Source organism: Eucalyptus grandis, chromosome 7, assembly GCF_016545825.1.
Source record: "Eucalyptus grandis isolate ANBG69807.140 chromosome 7, ASM1654582v1, whole genome shotgun sequence".
NCBI lineage: Eukaryota > Viridiplantae > Streptophyta > Magnoliopsida > Myrtales > Myrtaceae > Eucalyptus > Eucalyptus grandis.
In genome coordinates this window covers 51,481,955-51,505,975 of record NC_052618.1, presented here as the reverse complement: position 1 = coordinate 51,505,975, position 24,021 = coordinate 51,481,955, and the positions used below count along the sequence as shown (strand labels likewise).

General features: G+C 40.9%; 3 protein-coding genes across 5 annotated transcripts; 2 read left to right on the top strand and 1 right to left on the bottom strand.

The window, feature by feature from the left end:
- Window positions 1-509: 509 nt before the first annotated feature.
- Window positions 510-24,002, bottom strand: NFU4 (nifU-like protein 4, mitochondrial). The gene is made up of 7 exons (XM_010068843.3): window positions 23,993-24,002; window positions 5,983-6,199; window positions 5,323-5,484; window positions 5,043-5,218; window positions 2,875-2,978; window positions 2,642-2,753; window positions 510-886 (listed from the first exon to the last, which is right to left on the bottom strand). The coding sequence occupies exons 2-7, from the start codon at window positions 6,176-6,178 to the stop codon at window positions 818-820; spliced, it is 819 nt and encodes a 272-aa protein (XP_010067145.1). The 5' UTR covers window positions 6,179-6,199; window positions 23,993-24,002; the 3' UTR covers window positions 510-817.
- LOC104454101 (R3H domain-containing protein 2) lies at window positions 8,691-14,269 on the top strand. Its single transcript, XM_010068839.3, is given in 6 exon segments — window positions 8,691-9,340; window positions 9,939-10,232; window positions 10,235-10,799; window positions 11,213-11,576; window positions 12,456-13,725; window positions 13,829-14,269. Coding segments are annotated over 5 exon segments (1,539 nt in total). The 5' UTR covers window positions 8,691-9,075; the 3' UTR covers window positions 12,507-13,725; window positions 13,829-14,269.
- Window positions 17,582-20,113, top strand: LOC104454099. 3 transcript variants are annotated; one of them, XM_039317025.1, is made up of 6 exons: window positions 17,584-17,720; window positions 17,811-17,840; window positions 18,223-18,488; window positions 18,614-18,825; window positions 19,272-19,536; window positions 19,675-20,113. In XM_039317025.1, the coding sequence occupies exons 3-6, from the start codon at window positions 18,225-18,227 to the stop codon at window positions 19,981-19,983; spliced, it is 1,050 nt and encodes a 349-aa protein (XP_039172959.1). In that variant the 5' UTR covers window positions 17,584-17,720; window positions 17,811-17,840; window positions 18,223-18,224; the 3' UTR covers window positions 19,984-20,113. The 3 variants fall into 3 exon arrangements, with proteins under 3 accessions (XP_039172958.1, XP_039172959.1, XP_010067140.2); XM_039317024.1 differs by having other exon boundaries at window positions 17,582-17,840; XM_010068838.3 differs by lacking the exons at window positions 17,584-17,720; window positions 17,811-17,840 and adding an exon at window positions 17,869-17,928.
- Window positions 24,003-24,021: the final 19 nt, after the last annotated feature.

Sequence of the window (24,021 nt, the reverse complement as noted above, 5' to 3'; positions counted from 1 at the left end):
TCCTTCGGGAAGCAAGAGGTTGGTTAGCACTCCAAGAAACATGTATCTCTAGTGGATTGTTCCTTCTATTATTGTCATTTCCGATGCATGGGACTTCTGAAGCCGACTGAACTTCACTAATTTTAGATCTGTTTCTCCGATTTCGCAGTCGCTTGCTTGAATACCCTTTCGAAATCCTACGTGTTTCGGCAGAACATCGCGTAAATCCAACGCGAAAAGTACTAGGAGCGCCTTCAGCATGACCCGCATAAGAGTCCCGGTTAGCATATGAGTGTTTCGACCCATCATCTACATTTCGATAGAATTTTATTCAAGGCGTCGCATCAGAATGAGACCGTTAGCAAGGGACCAAGAAAGAAAAATCAGCACGCGGGATCTGCCACAACTAGCGCATAGTCGACTGGTGTAGGACAAAGGGAGCGTCAAAAAAGACTGCCAAGAACCATAGAAAGGGAAGACGAATATGATAACCGGAAAGGAGAGATAATCAAAGAAAAAGAAAGAGAAAGGAGGGAAAGAGACGCCAATTCTTGGCAACGATTCAATAGTCTCAATCAATTCATGATCAGAGGATGATGGAAACGAGTGCTGGAACTGAAATAGTACAACCGCTTCCAACTCGTGCACGATAAACAAGCATCCAGTTCCATGTCACAAGTATACAGGCACAAGCCTTAACCTCATTATGCCCTCAATAATCTTACAGCCATGAGATTAGGATGATCAAAACTGCTACTTTTACTTTACATCGAGCACCAAATACCTCTTTGGCTCTCATCCCCGGTTTTATAATTAGGACCAGAAAAGACGCATCAACTTACTCCATTTGCCCAGTTAAAGCTTGCTCTTCATCTTCGGCATCCATATCTTGCTCGACACCTTTGACCTGTGAACGCAGCGCAACTACATGAGCAAGCCAAGCAAAAGCAGAATGCAACAGGAAACTACTGATTCACAGTAATTATGCAGATTATGCAGTCCAAGCAAGAAAAGACCATTCGTGCAGTCCAATCATTTGTATGTAGATTACGAAGATACATAAATTACAACATGAAGTAATTATGTCCTACAAGAAATAAAGCAGACGGCATTATGCACGTCTGATTCACTGTAATTAACATGAAATAACCTCCAAACACGTCCACTGGTCATCACACATATAGAAAGTGATCAGAAACATTTTGACACTGACTTGAATTCTTCAGACAGAATTACCACTTCTATCAGACAAACAGGTCTGTGGTTCTAAAATGTCAGCACGGTACAACGAAAGAATTCATCAGCCATTAAATGTTCATTAGACCCAAGTGTTAGGACCATTCTAACTCAAGAAAACTCAAGAAGAGGCCTTCAAAGAGGAATGGAGACAAAGTACTACAAACCCCACACCATAATTCGGTTTGCAAATGCCATTTTTCTGTATATGACAGACCACTTCCCATTACCTCTTTAAATCTGTACATCACAAACTTCAGATATTTCACTTTAGTCACAATATCTAATTCAATATGCAAACAGAAACCCAAAAGGATGACATGCCCTAGACATTTCTAAATTCCAGGGTATGCAGTGAGCCAATATAGAAAATTAAGGGAAATTACATAAACAAACATGCATTCCTTGCATTAACTGGTGAAAGAAGATTCTAAAAGCAAGGATCAGTTTTTCCACTTCTTAAATTTAAGATACTTCAATTTCCTCTTCAACTATATCCCATCATATACATCGTAATAGAACCTAATTTTCAAATCAGAAAGTACCCTCTCTATTCTTAGGTAGGCCTGCACGTTCTAGGTTTTCCGGAAGGAATGGAATGACTAATGTGAAGCTGCTTAAACGAAGTGTAAACGTACAATCAACGGAAGGCTTCTTTGTCTCGTCTGTCCTTCTCAGCCCTCAGCCTGTCTTTGAGCTCTATCCCACCCTTCCAATGGAGTTTCCCAAGATCTTCGAATGCATGGCCCAAACTCCCCCTATATAAGGGAGATACTGGGTATCGACTAGGAGTACTTTAGTCAGAGAATCTTTTCTTTGAATTTATTTGGATAGGATTTATTTTTGCTCCGTCGGGAGGTTTTTCACCACCAAGACATTATGGGATTAGAAAGAGACCAAGTCCGGGATCTTCTTCTGTCAACAGAAGTAGACTAAAAGACCTCCTAGAGAAGTTCGCTATGGTCCATTGCAAACCGATCCCACCTTCCCTCCGGGTGTAAAATCGCAGCCTATCCTAAGAACTACTTTGAGTGCCCCCGAAACAACAATCAGCCCGCTTTAGGGCAAAATCCTTTTCCCTTAGATTCTTCAATCGGACTGGACTTTCTTGATTTGAATGATGCTTAAAAGCATTTTTGTCTTAGTTTCAAAGTCTGATTTCTTTCCATTGTTGGGTATGAGCACCTGGTCTTAATTGTGAACGAGAAATATGTCCCCTAGCTATGGGGAGACCATGAGGGAAAGAAATTGCTTTTCATTAGTATCCAGTAAGCTCCACATCCCAGATGTTTGATCAGATAAAGGAACTTTATGCACGTGGATCTTAACAAATGACCTCACAGTGATGGTAAGCATGCTAGGCTCTAAATTCACTAACAAGCACACACATTACAAAGTAGAACATATTCAGAGAAGCAAAACTTACTTCTGGCACGTAATGCATCAACATATTTTCAATCCCAGATTTAAGGGTGACCGAAGAGCTAGGACAGCCACTACATGCCCCTTGCATCCTCAACTTGACTATACCAGTATCCCTGTAAAACACAGATCCGCATTATCTCCTTGCTGATAGAACATTACAAATGTCTGAAAGTAGTCTGTTTATTTTTTTTTTTTTGTAGAAAAGAGCAAAGAAGAGGAAGAGGAGAGATATACAGATCAAATCCCCGATACTCAATGTCTCCACCATCATCTTGCACCGCAGGTCGAATGCGAGTCTCCAACAATTCTTTGATCATGGCAACAGTTTCTGAGTCATCCTGCAAAAGGACACAAGGACAAGTTTACATAGCATTCCAGAGAAAGACTATCATAAGTCAGAATAATTTTTTCATAGGCAGTAAAGCATTTTATTAAAACAAACAATTCAAGTACATTAGAAATGTATGAAGAGAGAAAGAAGTAAAGAAAAGCAAAAAACAAACGAAAACATCAAAAGACTATGAGAAGTCAAAGTAAGAGTGCGTTTGGTAACCATTTTGCTCCCAAGAAAAATTTCTATTCAAAAATGGTTTTTTTTTTTTTTTTTTTTTAAATTCCGTTCAGAGAACGAATTTCTAAGCATTCGAAGGCATTTGGTAAATGTTCAAAAATTTTATGTCCATAATAGAAATGCATTTAGCATAACCCTCAAATTTTTTTGTGACTTAAAATTTTTTTAAATTATTTTATTACATCTTCCCTTTTTTTCTTTTTCACTTTTTCTTCTTCTTCTTCCTCTTGTCAATCGCTGACCTCTGGCGAGGCCAAGCATCGCCCAACCGCTGGCAAGGCTCGACCACGCCCAACCATGGTGAGGTCGACCTCACGGTGGCTAGGCGAGGCCAAGCTCACCTAAAGCAGGCGAGCCTCAACTGACGAGGCTCCAATGAGACCACCAACCATCGCTGAGGCTAGCGACTAGCTAGAAGAAGAAGAAAAGGAAAAGAGAAAAGAAAAGATATTTTTAAAAAAAAAGAAGAAGAAGAAAATGCTTGATTCTAGAGTTATTCTCGGAACAAAAAAAAAAAAAAAAAACTTTTTTTACTTCTTGATTTTGTTCCAAATCTATTACTGAAAACAAAAAAAGTTACCAAATGAATTTTTGTTCTTTTTTTGTTCCGGAAAACAAAAGAGTAGAATCAAACATTGTTTAGCACATTGCCAAACGGGTCCTGAGATGTCCAAAGCTGGATATAAATTTTTACAAGACAAAAGCAAGCAAAGATTCTAAACCCTTGAACGATCTTTGGTAGCATTCCTTCCAAATGCACCATATTCTTTTTTCCGTATACCATATAATTTGACAAGTGCTAACCTACACACTTGTAAAACAACATTGCAAAACATAAGAACATCTAACATGTTTTTGCAATAGACCTAGTTTCATGATACCTTCAAACCATAATCATACCTTAGCTCTCATTGAAATTGCTATCTCTGAGTCTCAAGTGTTCAGACATCACATTCATAGACATGCAGAGCTTAAGATAATGAAAGCTAAAGCAAAATAAAAGAAGCAACCAATGACAAGTAGAAAACCATTCTTTCTTCAGATATTCTTGAGAAAACAAAATTGGTATTCATAAAGAGATACCAAGGACTGCCATGTATCACAAAACGCTTTCAGCAGACACCATATATTTGGGTTTACCATGATAACTGAAAGATGATTTTAACAACTAAGATAAGTTACGGAAATAGTTTGAAAGAATTCCACAGGCTCAAGGAATACCAACTCCAATATTATATACCAGATTGGCCTTTCTAAAGCCAGGTAGGTCAACTCTAACACCATATATTTGGTTTTTCCATTATAACTGAAAGATAATTTTGAATACTAAGATAAGTCACGGACATAGTTTGGAAGAATTCCACAGGCTTGAGGAATACCAACTTGCCAATCTTATACACCAGATTGGCCTTTCAAAAACCAAGTAGGTCAACTCTAACTAACACTGCTGTCAACAATACTTGTGTGTGCCTTTGAAAACTCCATATCCTCTTGTCTAAGTTTCCGTGATGTTTAATGAATATAGACAGAATTCAATCGATCTAACAGAGGGTTGCATTTGAAAAGTGAAAATCTCAACTTATGATGAAAAGGCAGGTAATGATAGGGGTATTTAAATCCATCCCAACACCATCACTGCCCAGACAACCACAATGGAAAGGAGCAATTTTATATTAATAGACAGCATGTTAAAGGGATAAAGATCAATATTTGATAATAACAAACAGACAAAAGATCCCAAGAAACAGAGAAGAATTCTGATGAAAATCACTCCAGAAGAGACAATAGAGGGATGCAAAAGAAGGTCCAAACATTATAAATGACCACATACTTCATGTATAGCTGTGTCCATAGCAGATGCAGTTTGCGAGTCTAGAAATAATGGCTGCCCAGAAGAATAGAAATCCATGATAGCAGCAAATATTTCAGGTTTAAGAAGATCCCAAGAGGCATCATCGGACTTAGTTACAGTCACAAAATCCGATCCATAAAAAACTCGAGTAACTCCTGCAATAAAAAGACGAAAAGGCAAATTAATCAGCCTTACTGGGACCATCACAACTGAAAAATGCTTCATTATTATAACCTTTTATGAAGCAAGAGCAGCTAACCATCGATGCCAAAGAGGGCTCTTGCTAGTGCCGAATTCATGGAAGTGCGAGCATTCGGAAAATCTGCACTGCCGACTTCCATAACCGGCTTCCCAGGGTAGAACATCAGCGACATTGGATTGGGAGTGGACTGAGTTTGGATGAACATGCTCCTCCTCTGCACTGCAACAAAGTGGCAGGTAGAATGGAAAAGCTCAAAATCATACCTCATCTCTTTCGCAAGACGCAAATTCAAAGCAAAGCATTCACCAAAATCATCTTCAAACATTAACTACGTCTCTCAACTTATGAGGCACCCACATGCCTCGTCCGTCACGTAGCAGACGATCTTCACTACGAAGCTCGAACACATCGACTCGGGCAACATATAACCGCTAGCGATTATAGAAACTACGCGTACAAATCCATCTAAAAACGATCCCACCGGACAGAGATTCAGGCACGAAAGTTAGACTACCGGAGCAAAGTAATTCGGTGCCCTGATCAACACGAGACTAAAAAACCAAAGCTCAATAAGCCGTGCGTTTCGACGGGACGCCGGAACTAAACGGAAAAACCTATCGCGCGGAGCACGACCCGACGCCGCCCCGTTTCGCGGCGGCGGCAGGGGGATCGAACGGAGCGGTTACGTTGCGGGATCAAAGGAGGCCGGCGACGAACCTGCGAAGGGGTTCCATTTCTGGGAGAAGAGAGGAGGGCTCGATGCGGCCGGACCGGGGAGCAGCAGCGCCGATCGCCGGAGAGGGGAGGAGGCCGCGGAGGACGAAATGAGGCGGCGGGATGAGGAGCGGAAGGGGGAGCTCCGTTGCCGGCGGGATAGGGATTGCCCTATCAATCTGCCGATTCCTCTCATCATCTTCTCTCTCTCTCTCTCTCTCTGCAACAGCTTGCCTGAGAAATTTGGGGGAAGAAGAAGGGCGAGAGGTTCTTCTGCTGTTTATATACGCTTCTCTCCTTCGCTCTTCAGGCTCTCGCGCTTGCAAAACAATTGTTCTTTTTTTTTTTTTTTTTAAAGATTCTTATGAATTATTTCACTCGAGTTGTTCAACAAAGTCAGCTCCAATTTGTACACGGAAATTATAGACATTTTGGACACTTAAACTGTTTAAATTGCAATGGGATAATGGTGTGATATCCGGGAATTTTATCTATTAACCGATAATATTTAGTATATTGAGATAATTATCAATTCATCAGGGTTTTGAATAACGTTTATGGAAAATTTAAATCAGGCTTTTCATGTCCTTGGCTTTTCAAAATGAGATTTTGTTGAGGGTTATAAAATTATGAAGAGCCAATACGTTAAGAAAACAAATTAAAATCGTGTTTTACTAATTTCAACTTGTGTAGATTTATATATATATAAAAGAGTGTGTGTATATATATAAGATTTGATTATATTAAAAGAGGATGAAAACTTATTGCCATAGTAACCATAAGTGGGCACCGATATGTTCTAAAATGTGTATTGGATAATTTTCAAAGTAAAAATTTACAAAATTGAGATTTTCTTAACATCTGATAGTTTTCCTTAACAATTTGATGGGTTCAAAATACTTTTCTCATTTATTAATATATAAAATGGATATTAATTTCCTTGTTTATTTACCAAAATATCATCAAATGTTAGCTATATCTTCATTTTAATTGCCCAGAATAAGCTACTTATCACCCCATTACTTGAACGCGTTTCTTCATTCTTCACCTAGTATTTCAACTTCAATCCCATCGTGGCTTTTAATGTGAACGTGAATTTATGTTATGATATGTGCTCACAAAAGATGAAATGGTCACCATGTTAGATTATGGATTGGGTTACAAGTACTTGAATCACCTAAAATGCATGTTGTATTCCTTCTTTATTGAATTATCCTATTACGAGTATGTAAATAAGGTCAATATATATTTTATTCTCGTGGATCGAGTTATCGGCACTTTTAGAATTATAGCGATTCCTTAAAATATTATGTCACATTACTCATTGAATGTTATCATGTTCTCGTGTATCGAGACCAAGTGATTAGTAGATCTCTTGCTTTACGGATAGACCTTTCATTTACAAAGCTCAAAGCTAACCTAAAAATACTTTACACATTGGTCAAGTTCAAGGCCCTTTTTCTTTTAAAGATAAATTAGAGTGCACAACAAAAGCAAAGGAATATTTTTTGTACTAGGAGTTTTAGTTATGTGTTACCATGTACATCATCTGAAGTTAAATTATCCATTCATTTGATGTTTAAATTGTATGGAAAGTTACATCGTGACAAGTATTCCTTTTAGCTTTAGAAAAATAAAGTGATGAATTATAGATAAATTGTATGGTCAAGAAGCGTTGGGAAAAGATAATCGAGATCGATAGTAATTATAATTCCCAGCAAGCAAGTCAACTACAAATTGAATATTTTACTTTCTTCAAATGAATGTTCAAAATGCCACTGCAGTACATAATCCGATGACGAATAAATGTATAGCAAGAAAAGAAAGACACAATTACTTAGAGTGCACGAAATCCACTTTCTTAGTAGAAAGATAGGCATCTGGCAATCGGATGCTATTGTATTTATTAACCATCAAAGATAAGATAGCATTTTAATGGATTGTGTATGATGTGTATATATCTAGAGAGAGTAAATAGATATTGCTATTTGGCAATGTAATAACAGCATCATACAAAACAAGGAAACATTTGAATATGATAACACTGTACAAATTGTATTATATATATTTATTTACTCACGCTAAAAATCCCAAATCAATAGTATCCATGCAACATTTATTCAAACCAACTTTCGCACCGCAATAGATCCCAAACTATCATATTGTTGCCATAACTACTCATAAACTAATTTTCATGTGAAAAAAAAGCAAAAAATTTATCGCAATCTTAATTTAAAAATCTGCCGAAATCTATAAATTTTGGTTTAAGAGCTCTGACTAGGTTTCGAAAATTTGTCAAAATCCCTAATTTTTTGTGATGAGAAAATCAGTTTAAGTAGACATGGTATTGATGCACTAGTTATGAATTTAGTTAGAGGTATGGCATGGGCATATTAATTTGAGATTTTTCTCAATAAGATAAATATATTGCTGGCACAAAACTTTTGGATATATATATATATATATATGTATGTTTTTTTAAAAATAAATTTTAGCCCCTATTTGAATTTTGATTCATTACGTGACGGGAGAACGTCCGGGGGGGGCGAGGATAGGACGGGAGAAGTGAGGATGATTTTGACCCGACTCGCGAATATCGGGCCACAAAAAAGAATTAACATTCCTGCCACGTGGGACAGAATATCTGCACACACGCTTTCGCCTCTTTCCCTTCCCTTCCCGGTTCCCGACCCACCCAGCTAACCCAAAAGTTCCCTTCTTTCTTTTCTCCTTCTCTCTCTTCTCTCTCTCTCTCCCCAATCCACGCGCACACCACACCAAGAATCGTCTTCGTCAAAACGAGCTCCCCCACCCCCCAAACAAACCCTAACTCCGTCCTTCCCTTCTCTCTCCTCACTCCCTCCCTCTCCCTCTCTCTCTCTCTACAGCTTCTCCCGCAATTCGCCTCCGATTCGAGCTCCCGATGGACCGCCGGACCTCCTCCGCCCCTCCGCTCCCCTGATGCCGCCCCCCGCCCGGTAAAAGAAACCCTAGGCGATCGCTGCGGCTGCTGCTGCTGCTGCTGCTGCTGCTGCTGCCCCCCTCCGCCCTTTTTCTTCCTCCGATCGCCGCCCGGGAATTTCCGCGTCGCCGACGATGGAGGGCCCCGCGGAGGACGCCGTAGCTCCCGAGTCGTGGGAGGTGGCCGACGTGGACGAGACCATGAGGCGGCTCTTGCTCTCCGCCAAGGAGCCGAACGCCCAGGACCCCGGCGGCGGCGGCGGCGGCGGCGGCGGCTCGGGGTCGGCTCCCCCGGCCACCTCGCCGTCGGCGCCTCCGGAGAAGGTCACGGATGATGCTCTGAGCCAGGTCGATCAGTTCCTCCGGGAGGCTCTGGAGAATCCTCGGGAGAGGCTTTCCAGTGAGTCATCGCTTTCCTTCTTTTCTTAAAATTCCTTTCTTTCTTTTCTTTTTTCCGGTTTTTTTTTTAGCTTCGGTGTAGGGATGGTAGCGTGTTTGTGTGGAGTTTGCTCGTTGAAGTAATGCATCCTCGATTATGGCTTTGCTATATTAGACCTTCCGTTTTGGTGCGCGCGTCTCTGTATAATTTGTGGCGCTTATTGTGTGGCTCAACTAAATTGTGCTTATTTCCTATAGTGGGGGCATGGCTTTGAAACTCGGTGGAAGCCCAGGTGCCTGGGTTGAGTTTGCATTCTGTGGACACAGGTCCCCCCTTCAATGCAGTGTTCTAAACACTTAGTTATGCGCTTCAGCAATTATCTGTATTCGTAAAGTTTGAACCTTCAAGGATGTTGTCTCTGAGATTTTCAATTGATATGATGTTAGGATTGTTTGGAGATAATTGATAGACAAAGTGGTATCATCACTTTGTTATTCTTAACCATGGTCTTGCTGGAATATTGGAGAAGGATGGTGTGGGATCTTTCTGTCTTTATTCGGGTTGATTTTAGCTCCTCATCTCAATAGTAACGAGAATCTCTATCCTTTGTCCTTTGTAGTACTCCGTATGGAGCAAGACGTGGAGAAATTTATTCGAGATCCAATGCAAAAGCAGATGGAATTTCAGCAGCTGCCTACGTCTTATCTACGGCTGGCTGCGCACCGTGTTGCACAGCATTACGGTTTGCAGTCCATGGTTCTGCTTGACACTAATTTGCCCGATGCCTCAAACTCCCGTATCATTGTTAGCAAGACATCCGAGTGTAGGATTTTCCCAATACGATTGGCAGATATCCCAGTTAATTTACCTTCTCAGGACACTGGTGTCATGAAGGTTGCAATTAAACAGAGACCTCAAAGCGGTTTCCAAATGCAAATTCGGGTAACTCAAATTCTTTGAAGTCAAACAGTGCCAAGAGTGTGGAGGAAAGGAAAGAGGAGTATAATAGGGCTCGTGCTCGGATTTTTAACTCTAACAACTTCAATGCTGGATTGGCTGGGAAACCAGAAACCGGACCGAGAGAAACCGGACTGAGAGAAACCGGACCGAGAGAAACCGGACTGAGAGAGAGAGAAACCGGACTGAGAGAAACCGGACTGAGAGAAACCGGACCAAGAGAAACTGGACTGAGAGAAACTGGACCAAGAGAAACTGGACCAAGAGAAACTGGACCAAGGTTTCAAGATAATTCCCAGCATAACTCCTTGGCTTTATCCAAGATGGAAGAGAAGGCTCTGCCAGGAGTCAATGAAGCAAACAGTGTTAGGGGATTAACTGACTCAGCTACATCTAGCAGTGCATCAGCTAGAAGCAGAGAAAAGGAACCTATCGGTAGGCACAAATCCAACAGTCGGGTGGCTATATTTCGGGATCGTGAGGTGGACCGCAAGGATCCTGATTATGACAGGAACTATGACAGGTATGCTGGTTTTAGTCTCAAGTCTCTACGAGGATATCTGATTTTGTATGTGATGAAAGTCTGTGGCAGACTTGAGACTTGTTCCGTGAGGAAGTTAATTAATTATTAACTTTCGTGATTCCCACTGTATTGTTTTGGTTCGAGGTTGACGGTGGCTTAACTTGAATTGGTAATTGGCAAGTTATCTCTATAAGATGCAAACATAAGGAAGTTAATTGTCTTCTTCTCTCTATGACAACTGTTCTTTCCATAGATTTCTCTTCTCTCTGCATGTTGTTACCCATTCTTCTCATGAGTTGAGCCATTCATTTGTGCTCAGTTTTTGATCTTTGGTTATTGTTCAATTCTTCAATGGTCATTTTACTTTCTCTGATTTTGCTAACAAGTTATGTCAAAATGGCTTATTCCCCAAGGTACATGCAAAGATTTGATCCTGGATTCGGGTTCCCTGGAGGGCCTTACACCGTGCAACCTATGTATACTCCAGCAATAAATTATAACACAGAATTTCCACAGCTTGGATCTAGTCATCGGCCTCAGGTTCCTGCTGAACACCAGCCTCGGCCACTACCTCAGCACATACCTGGGCCATGGTCCGGATCCTCTAGCGCTGTGGGGATAGGGTATGGGCATCCAGACATGATTGCACCATTCAGTCCAAACCATGTCAATGCACACTCATCGTCGGCTTATCTGCATTCGTCTCAGTATGCTTGTCAGCGACCTGGCATGCCTTTTGTCCATCCCAATGAACATGTTCATCCACCCTTTACACAGGTATAATTTTGGTGACTGAAGGCCCTAGTTTGCTCCAGCTGAACCATGGTGATTTTTTTATTTGGGTGAGGGGGTGTGTGTGGCTGCTGGTGTGGCTGAGGATAGAAGTGATGGTGTCCCTGCATCTGCTTTTTGTCAATTAAGAGGATATTTTTGTTTTCCTGGGTCAAAAAGAGGATGTTTTTGTTGGCAGCAGGATAATGTTAGGAGTGGAACTATGGTTCTTAATGTCTCATAATTTGCATACAGCCATGCCAGCCAATTCCTTTCCATGTTTCAGTTGTCTTCCCTCTGAAAATATATGGTCAAGATTTTGGGATTGATTTTGGTCCTACAATTTACCACTTAATAGGAAAATAATGGATGCAACTTTGGCTTTTTATCCTTTTACCTTTGAGATTGACCTATCTGGTCTGTGGAAATATGAAACTTAAGTCACAAACGATGATAAGTCCTTTCTAGAATTTGATATTCGTTGTCGCACTTCTTCGGTGGAAGGTGGTGATAGCTTAAACTTGCTTAACTAAAGAATCATTAGTTATTTTCTGCCAAAGTAGCTGTGTTCCAATGAAAGAATATAGGGATGCAGTGACTCTTCTCTTACAAAACCTGAATTGCTAAAAATTAGGTCCAATAGAAAAGTACTTTGAAGATATTGGAACAAGTAGAACAACCCTATTTCCATCTTCTCTTTGTAGCAATTTAGCATAAACTTGTAATTTTCATTGCCAAAAATCAATGAAGAAGCAACATTAAGCAAACTTTGAAGATATGATTTCTTAGAACGTTCAAAAATTAAACATGTGGGTGTCGTGTTATGATTACTGGCTATGGTCATTTCACATGCATTTTAAATTTGATGATTAATTATCACTGCAGTCTCACCACCAGCAACCTGATGCAAGTTTTGGATTAGCCCGGCCCCGATGAGGGGCTCGGGCCATGCCTGCAATCCTGCTGGCTGGAACTCGAGCTTGAAACTGGGTGGGCCATCAGGGCCCTAAGTACATTCAAGTGCAGGATTGCAGGCATAGAGAACCAAGGTGGAATGGAGTGGACGTTGATACAGGCATCAAGCATCCATCCGCTTCTCCAGCCTTGGTTGTAATAGAGCTTCCAGCGTCTTTAATGGTCGGAAGCTTTGGCATCTCTTTCGGTCATTGAGATATGGAGGTGTCACCGCAGATCTTCATGTTGCCCATTGATGTTGATGGTGATGATGATGACGATGAAGAGAATAATGAGATGGAGCACATGTCAAGCTTGAAACCGGGCAGGCCATCAGGGCCCTAAGTACATTCAAGTGCAGGATTGCAGGCATAGAGAACCAAGGTGGAATGGAGTGGACATTGATACAGGCATCAAGCATCCATCCGCTTCTCCAGCCTTGGTTGTGATAGAGCTTCCAGCATCTTTAATGGCCGGAAACTTGGCATCTCTTCCGGTCATTGAGATATGGAGGTGTCACCGCAGATCTTCGTGTTGCCCATTGATGTTGATGGTGACGATGACGATGACAGAGTAATGATATGGAGCATATGAACCTGCAAACTCCAGCTTGAAACTGGGCAGGCCATCAGGGCCCTAAAACATGCGAGTGCAGGATTGCAGGCATAGAGAACTAAGGTGGAAGGAGTGGACATTGATACAGGCATAAACATTCATCCGCTTCTCTGGCCTTGGTTGTGATAGAGCTTCCAGCATTTTTAATGGCTGGAAGCTTGGCATTTCTTTTGGTCATTGAGATATGGAGGTGTCACTGCAGATCTTCATGTTGCCCATTGATGTTGATGGTGACGACGACGACGACGAAGAAAATAATGTTATGGAGCATATGACCTGCGAGCTCGAGCTTGAAACTGGGCAGCCATCAGGGCCTAAAGTACATTCAAGTACAGGATTGCAGGCATAGAGAACCACAGTGGAAAGGAGTGGATGTTCATACAGGCATCAAGCATCCATCCGCTTCTCCAGCCTTGGTTGTAATAGAGCTTCCAGCGTCTTTAATGGCTGGAAGCTTGGCATTTCTTTCGGTCATCGAGATATGGAGGTGTCACTGCAGATCTTCATGTTGCCCGTTGATGTTGATGGTGACGACAAAGAGAATAATGATATGGACCTGCAAATCTAAGCTCTAGATTCAGTTTAAGTAATTTCTCTCTTCTCTTGATCTCAGGACGCTCAATTTGGTTTTTCTCAACTGTTACTAGATGTTTTTATGGAAATTCATTGCAACTATTTTTCTTCAGCAGAAATCACTGTGCCAAGAAGAACCACTGGGTTGCTGGGCAGTCACAGGGTTGTATCTCGCTGACTGGAAGTAGATGCCCGGATTGGTTTTGGAATGGCTGGTTCACTGTCACATCTCGGTGCCCTCATTTACCTTACCCCTTGTTTGGGTGGAATTGTCGCAGAGAGCATCGCATTTCTCTGAATGCAGGTCATGCAGTGTACCTTGTGTTCTGTACAAAAGTTGATGGATACCATATTTACTCGTTTATTTAGTTAATTGCAGTGAGCTTTGCAACTTTTGATGTTTTATGACAGTTTTATGTTAGTCTCTAGAGACTGCTTATGTGCATGTAAATTTTCTTATTACACCTAAAAAATCACTTCGTGGCAGTATTTGTCTAGCCCATTCTCATGTAATATGTGAATCTCATTCGATTTTGCACCATTGATTTTTGTGGACACATCCCAGCCTATTCAAGCGACAAAGCCCTATGAAGAGGCGAAGGTGGTCTGATGGTTTAATACACCCTCCATGCATTCTCTTAATCACCTCGATGAGACCTTCCTTGGAGGTCCCATGTGAACCAAGACAGATATTCTACCATTGCCAATGTCTCGATGTCTCGATAACAACATGATGCATCAATCCACGTCTCTATAAATTCCCCCCTTAAGTAAGGCAATATTGAGTTGGCATTGGCTTGACGAAGTTGCCCGACTCATTGGATTGTTAACCTTGTCATTGACACAGGAAATCATTGTTGCAGGAGATATCTTCTCGTGCTATTCATGGTGTGATGGAGTGAGGGACTTGAGCTGATGATGCCTCTTGTTCTTTGTGTTTCCTGCGCGTCTGCTGTTAAGTTGGCAGTCCTATATGCATTTTCAATTATCCGTAGAATGTTTGGTCATTTATGTCTCTTGGTCCGGTTCAAGATCTACTCTTGCTGAGTTCTCCTTGAATGTTCATATGTTCATACATGATGACCATGCCGCACCATCAATAATTAATTAGACTGGGTAAAATCATGTGATATTAGTTGTTCCCATCATAATGTCATTCAATATACCGTGAGGAATCAAGCTGTGTGATGTTAGTGTTCCCATCATAATGTCATTCAATTTACCGTGAGGAACAATTTTTGCCAGGGTCCTGTTGATAGAGCATGAGCATGCCAGAGCAGGATGAACATGTGTCTAGAAAGGTTTTTGCAACTTACATTTTCTTGTCGAAGTGTCTATTCGCCAACTTTGGCTTCTTTAGGTATTATTCTTGATTTCCTCTTTGCGTCCCTTTCTTTATCTCCTTCCCGGCGAGAATATACACGCACATCGAATCGCTTTGGCACACATCCTGGATTAGTGAAATGTGAAACACCCAACTATGTCCTGGTCACATGAGCAATCCTTCCCTCTGTCATCAATGAGGGGCAAAGCCCCTCATGCTCCCCCTCAGGGGCTTTGCTTTTCCTTCAGTGCACAAGCTTCTTTCACGTGTGATGCTGATGAAAATATGCCCGTTCGTCACATATCATCACTCTCTCTCCCTCACTCGAATGTGAGAAACCGTTAAAAGTATGGAGCGCGATCGATGCTCTTCTGCAAGAAAAAAAGGGCAGGCAAAGGAGGCCTTGCACGCTATTTTCGTTGGTCTTTCTTTCCCCTTTCGATTCACCTCCTATATATGACCAATTCCCCGGTGAACTTCAAGCAACTCAGCCTCCCTCAACATCAAATTCCTACCCAGGTCCTCCAGCTCCTAGGGACTCCACACAGGTCTGCTGTAGTTTTCTACACATTTCTCTGGTGAAACTCGCTCGCTTTGTTTCTTCTACCGCGCAAATTGGCAAATCTCGGTTCTATTTCACAGCTCTTGATCGGAATGGTTGGCGTTATTGCTGGCGATTTACGTTACCGATGATCCCGCACGTGTGCATACGGGCGCATACCCCGAATCTGGCCAAATCTTTACTTTGTTTCTACTTATAGATTCATCTCCCCTAGTTTTGGCAATAATGTGCTTCGCCCTTTGTGTTTTTTTTTTTCCAATTTCAAAAATGACAAACAATGTCGACCAAATCAGCTATTTAGTTTTATTTTCTAACCCTGGTTTACTTAAGTGTTTAACAAAACATGTCTTTTTTAGTTTAATTTTGTCACATATTAGTTGTGTGCTTTTGTACGTGATTACAGAGTGCGGTGTGGAATAATGGATGAAGCAAACCATAAGCTGTTCTTGGAGAACTGTGCAATCATCCAAGAGAACGAGAGGCTAAGGAAGAAAGCAGAAGAGCTGGCTCAAGAGAACCAGGCATTACTCCAGGAGTTGACGCAGAAGCTCTCCAAGTCCGAACACGCTGACCATGAGCATGGCTCATCATCTTCCACCGTGAACCAGCCCAGGAAAAACATCAACAACAACAATGACGATAACAAGAAATAGTCTTCATAGCGAAAGATTTGGTTGTGAACCCATTTAAGAACTCATACTTAAGACTCTATAATGCGAAGCTAGTAATGAAACGATAATCAATTTCCAAAATCATGTTAAAATGCCTGTCTAGATGTTCATGGTGAGCAATGTTGATGGGGATTTCGCGACGTGTTGGGCTTTCCCAAGATAGACAGTTATGCTGATCGATCGATGCGTGAAGTGTGAATTGCGGATTCAAACCCGGAATCGAAAATTGCCACGGACCGGTCAACAATTAAGGGCTGCGACCATCTGTGCCTACCAGTCGGGGTCAAAACAACCGTCGACCAAACAGTGGTTGTCCGCATCAATATGTCCTTAGACAAATTCCATAGAAATTCTAGATGGATTCTAGATGGATTTGGTGATTTGAGTTGACCGAAACCCTGTTGCGTGAGGCCACGCTCCAACAAATCGATCAACTTCCTGACGACAATCACAAGAAGAAAAAGGCTCTTGTTGGTTGCGGTCCACATTGAATGCCATCTTTAAGTTAGAGAAGTCAGTCAGAAGCTAAGTGCTCGTCTCATAAATATACACGGACAGGTAACCCATCTAGAGACGAGACCAACCACCCCTGGAAACTAATAAATGAGTTGTTTCTTCAAATTGCTTACTGCTGCTGAAAAGGAAAGTTTTTTCTTTTCCGACGAGTACCATTAGAACTCCGAAGTGGAACGCTCTTTCCTTCTTTGTTTTTGACTCTCATGTGTAATGAACGCGACAGGAATTCTGCCCAATAATTAGAAGAATCGAGATTTACCCGTCTTTACTTGTATGCCGGCCTCTCCACATTTTGTGGCCCATAATCTTTTGCTTTTCAAGATTATGTTCCTCTCTTACAAGAAAACATTAATGCTTTTTTAACACTTCCACCCTGCCGTCCTTGCCAACCAAATGCACAGATGAATTTACTAACTCTCGTAAGATGAGGCATCCAATGATTTAGGGATGATAGACAGGATCATCTATTAAAAAGAACAAAAAAAAATCTAAAATGGTTAAGGTCTTCTTCTCTTGCCTTGCAAGTGGATGAGCAATTTTCTTTCCCCTGAGAAAAAATTCAAGATTAGTTCCTTCTTATCAGCATGTGGAGTGCCTATAACCTAGGGATCTTTTGTATTGTTCTGTTCCAAGATTTATTTTAGTTTTTTGGGCATCTTGTACTAGTTCTTCAAGAAGTTCACCTGCCTTCCGAACTTCTTTCCTTTTCCTTAAAGTTTTGAGTATATATATATATATATATATTTTTTTTTTTTTTTTTTTTTTTTTGCCGAAAAAAGTTTTGAGTGTATGGGTACGCTGGTTTTGGTGTGATTTTGGGCTCGAACAAATGTGAGGTAGCTTAAAAGTCGAACGGCTTTCGGGGATTTGATGCCATTCTTGTAGGTGGTGAGAGTTGTTTTGCTCTTAAACTTGAGAGGTTTGGAGTTTTCTAGGAAAAATCAGTCGCTGCAACAAGATTTAGGTCCTTTCTCTTTAGTTGGTGAGAGTTGTTTTCTTCTTAAATGTGAAAGGCTCTTTTCTAGGAAAATATCAGTCGCCGCAACAACATTCAGGTCCTCTCTCTCTCTCTCTCTCTCCCCTTCTCCCCACGTGAAGAGACTCTTAACCTGCTTCGATACCGTGACTCTTCAGCTTTTCCCAGTATTGAGTTGTTTTACTTTCGATTTCGTCTGATTTTTGGTCACATATAACATTGGGTATAGAGTTTTTCATGATTGAATAAGAAATGATGTATAGATTGTGGGCTGTAATTGTATGAGCTCTGTTCAATTTTCATGCATGAAATCTAGAGAATTCCTAAATCCTAATTATCCAAACTGTCTCTGCAAACTTGACTGGAACGAAGGCAAATGGATGTGCACAAGAAGAAAAAGTAAAGAGAGAGACAAAAGGGTTAACATACAATTTCAAACATATTTTTGCTATACTTTCCAGGAATGCTGGGGCTGAGAGGAGTCACAACTATCGTGCTGGTCGTGCTGTCATTGGCATATCAGGGCATCCGCCCTCCGCCGCCCAAAATATGTGGCTCTCCAGGTGGTCCACCCATCACAGCGCCCCGAGTAAGGCTCAGAGATCACCGAAACTTGGCCTATAAGGAGCAGGGAGTACCAAGAGAATTGGCCAAACACAAGATCGTCTATGTGCACGGCTCTGACTCCTGTAGGCATGATGCAGTGATAGCAACTGATGTTACCCCGGTTATTAAAATTCTTCTCATAACTCTCTCGACCTTCCATGTTCATGATACCGTCCTTTTGTTCTCTAACGTCAGCAACTAGTTCTGATAACTGAGTTGGCCCATGTTGGGTTGTTGTTTGTTCAGGCAGTTCTCGAGGAAATGAAGGTGTACATCTTGTCATTTGATAGACCGGGATATGGAGAAAGCGACCCTGACCCGAAAAGGACACCAAAGAGTCTGGCTCTGGATATAGAAGAGCTTGCTGATCAGTTGGGACTTGGAACCAAGTTCTATGTAATTGGTTATTCCATGGGAGGCCAGGCCATTTGGGGTGTCCTCAAGTATATCCCCCACAGGTATTTACATCAACCAGAGTTAAAGAAAGTTCATCAGTCATTTAGATAGGATTGCATCGTTTATAGTGGGAATGAAATAGCAAGGATCAATTTTTAGGACATGACTGCATACTGCTGAATCCATGTTTTCAAAGGCGTTATCCGATCATGGGCTTATCCACTCTGGTGGCCTGACGAGCTTATGGGGTCATGATTCTCGACCTCTCAATCAGGCCGGCATGGAAAAGAACCTTAAAAAAAGAAAGAGAGGACCTGTGCTGACATGCTCAAGCACTTGAGACCGACCATGGCTCAAGTCTGCCGATTGAGCAAACTATAACCAAAACAGAACAACCATTATAGTGAGTTACAATGAAGCAAGGAAAATGACATGTAGTCTTTCAGCTAAATCTTCTAATTGATCTTAGCGCCCAGATGCAATTGTTAATAACAACAAGCGCTGGCAGGTTAGCCGGAGTAGCTCTCATTGCTCCCGTAATCAACTACTGGTGGCCCGGGTTTCCCGCCAACTTATCCTCAGAAGGCTACTACTTGCAGCCACCACAGGACCAGTGGGCACTCAGAGTGGCTCACCATGCCCCTTGGCTCACCTACTGGTGGAACACCCAAAAGTGGTTCCCCGCATCAAGCGTTGCTGCTCGTGCTCCCCACATCATGTCCCGTCAAGACATGGAAATCATCCCCAGGATGATCGGGCGCCGAAAGGACGTGGTAACTTTTGCTCTTGTTTGGTTTGTTTGTTTCTCTTTTCCCTTCGGCTCTCAGCATGACTAGTTTAACAGGTTGTTGAATTAGTCCTAGCCAAAAGCAAACTTGTAAGATAACTGGCCTTGTTCTTCTGTTATACAGCCAAGGGTGAATGCGAGGCTACAAGGAGAAGCCGAGTCCATCCATCGGGATATGATGGTCGGTTTTGGGAGTTGGGAGTTTGATCCTATGGAAATTGAGAACCCTTTCCCGAACAAGGAAGGATCAGTGCATCTGTGGCAAGGCGATGAGGATAGGCTAGTCCCCGTTTTGCTTCAACGGCACATTGCGCAGAAGCTACCGTGGATTGAGTACCACGAGCTACCCGGAGCCGGGCATTTGCTCCCTTATGCTGATGGAATGAGTGAAGCTATTTTAAAGGCACTTATAGTTGATCAGAAGCAGAGTTGATGTCGTAGTCAAGCTTTATTTTTCCCTCCACCTTCTGTCTTTTCCAGATGGTTTGCTCTTCCACTCGAGTGTGCTCTGTACCGAACCATTTACAATTATTATAGTTATAATATATTCCGAGTTTGTGCTATTAAATTGAGTATTTCCTATTCGGGATCCCAAGAAAATCATATCCTCCTGCACCGACAGACAGTTGAAATGACGGAAAGGTACCGTCCGATTCTTTTTATCATGCTCATATCTTTTTTGGAAAAAGAAGGATGCAGCCTAGAACGCGCAAATAAGGCCTCTAAAAGGGGACGGCCTCGCTTTTAAGCGCGGGGGTGGTTTGAGAAAGGTGGACCTGCTTTGAGCTGACCGGTCCCCTCGCTTTGATTGCCTAATTGGGTCTTCGTGCCATTAGTGTAGAGTGGTGTCCCTTGTAGAGATTTCTTTGCGAGAAATTGTGAGGGCTAAACACTACATGTATAATTGAATATAATTGAAATTTGGAAAACACTTTAAAGTGTTTGAATAACTTGAGTGTGGATATAATATTTATCATATTACTTGAACTATAGTAAAATTTTGTGCCGCTCTTATTATGGAATAAGTCTCTCATTCTCTCGGTTGCATCAACTTTACTAGCTATTGATTTCTCATTATAACTCTCTATCGAGGGTGTGAACACTTGTGAATTGAAAAGGAAGTGAGATAGTGTTTTAAGACGTGCTTGAGTTTGTAGAAGCTAACTTCTAATGTTTTGTATAGAAATAACACCTTGTACAAGCTATAAAATCTGAAGAGTTAAATAGTGAATTCAAATCTTGTCGAGACCATTAAATTTAGAAGAGAAGGCCAAGGCATTGTCAATCTAATTTCTATCTCTTCGATGTGTTTTATTCTTTTAATATCCGTTTGAAGAAATATTTTAAATCTCAGTAGCCGCTTCCCATTTCAGTCTCACATTCTACATGTTTTTTACAAAAAGATTTTGAATTTTTCTAAATCAACCGATTCACCCCCCTCTTAGTCCTTCTTTGTTTTCTATTTTATGAGTAACACACGGGACAACAAGTGCCCCTAATTAATGAGAGAATTGAAATCCACCTCTCTCTACCCGTACCACGTACTTAAATTTCGTGGCCCTTTGCTTTCTCAGATTATATTCCTTTCTCACTAGAAAACATTATTGCTTTTGTGGACTCCCACCCTCCCATTCCTGCTAACCAAATAAATGAAATGGCATTTACTAAGGCCCTATTTGGTTCAGCATTTGAAATCCTCATTTGGGCTCTAAAGTCCCTTGGCAAAATGCAAAGCTGTTTGGTTCGTTTTTTTGCGCGACTTTGGCGAGATGCAATTGCATCTCCAAGTGGTTCTAAGGACCTTTAGCCCAATGCAGCTCTTGAGGTCCTTTGGCAAGTTGCATCTTCGGAATGTAACTTCCGGTATTGTTTATCTCTCCGGTGGAGAAGCCAATCGGTCGCCTGAATAAAAATAAATATATTTATATTTTATATAAATATATAAACATATCTATTTTTTTTATTTTATGTTTATATATATTTTATGTAGATATAAACATATCCATTTTTTTATATAAATATATTTTATGTTTAATAAATAAATAAATAAATAAATATATTTATAAATATAAACATATCTATTTTTTTCTCCGATTGTTTTTATATAAATATATATTTATATAAACATATCTATTTATATATATTTTATGTTTAATAAATATGTTTTATGTTTATATTTTTATATTTTTTATATAAAAATATGTTTATATAAATAAAACATATATTTTTTATATTTATAAATATAAACATATCTATTTTTTATATATATTTTATGTTTAATAAATATATTTTATGTTTATATGTTTATATTTTTATATAAAAATATGTTTATATAAAAAATATAAACATATTTTTGCTTTTTTAATTTAATAAAAGTTAATTACAAATGTAAATTTTACCAAACGGTATTTTGGCCAAAGTTGTTTCTCAATGCAAATTTTACCAAACGACATTTGTATTTCGGAAAACCCCATTCACCCAAAGGTATTTGCATTTCTGCAAATGCATTCCCCAAAAGCCGAACCAAACGGGCCCTAAGTCCTAAAAAAATGAATCATAAATAGAATCATTCATTCCAAAAAAAAATAAAAAAAGAGAGAAAAATCAAAATGGGTAAGGTTGCATTCAATTGGCTAACTTATTTAGAGCACGCATGACAACGCTTCTTGGTGGGGAAGCGTTTTTTTTTTCAGAAATAGTTCTTTTTTATTTCTATTCCGATGAACAATTTCTGAGTAAAAAAATATGTTTGGTAACTATATAAAATTTCTACTCTTGGAATAGAAAAAGAATAGAAATGCGTTTTGTAACGCAACAGTTTCTTTTTTGTATTTATTATTTTTTTATTCTTGCTCATGAATCGTCGGCCGCCACCGCCGCCATTTGCCGCCCACTTGCCCGCCGCCGCACGATCGCTTCGGCGGCCGATGGGCTGTGCGGCGGCGGTCGGCGGTGATGGTTGGCGGCCGCGGTCCCAGTGGTCGGCAGCGGCGGCGGCGCGGCGGCGGCCCGGCCCGGACGATCGGCGGCCGGCGGTCGTGCAGCGGCAGCGGTGGCGGCTGGCAATTGGCGGCCGATAGTCGTGCAGTGGTAGTGGCTGATGGCAAGTGGTGGCCAATGGCGAGCGGCAACTAACGACAGGCGGCGGCGGCCGGCAGTCGGTGGTGCCTTCGAGCGGTTGAAGATGATAGCGGCAAGAGAGAAGAATAAAAGAAAAAAAAATTGACTTATTTCTAAAAATTATTCTCGGGAACGAAGCAATTTTTTTTGTTTCTCGTTTCTACTCCAAATCTATTCATGTGCTAACTTTCTATTCCTTAGAATAGAAAAACAATTTGGCGTAATCAAACGAGTTTCTCTTCTTCTTTTTTGTTCTAGGGAACAAAATAACAGAAATTCTAAGAAGCAGAAATGTTACCATGCGCAGCCTTAGTGTCCTTCTCTTACCTTGGGAGTAGGGTAAGAATTTTCCTTTCTGAAATTCAAGATCAGTTCCTTTTTTGTCGGAGTGTGGACTACCCGTAACTAGGGGTACGCATGGCAACATTTCTATTTCGGGAAACTATTTTTTTCTTTAATTGTTCTTTTCTATTTCTACTCCAGAGAACAATTTCTTAGTAAAATAAGGTATTTGATAATTATACAAAATATATATTCTTGGAATAGAAAAAGAATAGAAATGCGTTTGGTAAAAATTTATAAATTTTTATATTTATTTATTTTTCTTCTTATTCACGGACCGTCGCTTGCCATCACATGATTGCCGCCCGTCGCCGTAGGACCGTTGACCGTCGGCGGTTGGTGGTGGTCGTTGGCCGATGGGCTGTGGGTAGTGGCCGGTGGGTTGTGGGTGGCGGTGACCTTTGCCAACGGTCGGGAGGCGGCGACGACTGCTTCCGACGGTCGGTTGATGGTGGCCGCAAGCGGTCGGAGGTGGCCAGTAGATGGTAGGTGGCTGGTAGTGGCCGCAACAAGGAAGAAGAACCAAAAAAAAAAAAAAAAGAAAAAAAGAACTTATTTCTAGAAATTGTTTCTAGGAATAAGAAACTATTTTTTTTTGTTTATTGTTTCTATACCAAATCTATTTTCCGGCCACTTTTCTATTTCGGGGAATAGAAAAATAAGTTAGTGTTACCAAATGAATTTTTGTTCTTTTTTTATTCTGGAAAATAAAAGAACAAAATAAAAGAACAGGAATTGAGAGAAATAGAAACGTTATCATGCAGGCCTTAGGATCTTTCTTTCTTGTTGCTCTGTTTCAAGAATTGTACTATTTTTGGGGATCTTGTACTAGATGTTCAAGAAGTTCACCTCCCTTTTGGACTATTTTCCCTTCTCCCTAAGTTTTGAGTGTATATGTACACTAGTTTTTGATGGAATTTTGGAGCTGTGAACGTTATTGAGTTTTCTAGGCAAGTATCAGTTGCTTCAACAAGAATCACCTCTCTCTCTCTCTGCCTCCACATGAAGA

Excerpts from the sequence above, each read along its gene's own strand:
- NFU4 (XM_010068843.3), bottom strand. The coding sequence starts at position 6,178 with ATGATGAGAGGAATCGGCAGATTGATAGGGCAATCCCTATCCCGCCGG. Across the intron at positions 5,219-5,322 it reads AGCCCTCTTTGGCATCGATG|GAGTTACTCGAGTTTTTTAT; the intron begins GTTAGCTGCTCT and ends TTTTTATTGCAG. Across the intron at positions 2,979-5,042 it reads TGGACACAGCTATACATGAA|GATGACTCAGAAACTGTTGC; the intron begins GTATGTGGTCAT and ends GTCCTTTTGCAG.
- LOC104454099 (XM_039317024.1), top strand. The coding sequence starts at position 18,225 with ATGCTGGGGCTGAGAGGAGTCACAACTATCGTGCTGGTCGTGCTGTCA. Across the intron at positions 18,489-18,613 it reads TAGCAACTGATGTTACCCCG|GCAGTTCTCGAGGAAATGAA; the intron begins GTTATTAAAATT and ends TTGTTTGTTCAG. Across the intron at positions 18,826-19,271 it reads CTCAAGTATATCCCCCACAG|GTTAGCCGGAGTAGCTCTCA; the intron begins GTATTTACATCA and ends AAGCGCTGGCAG.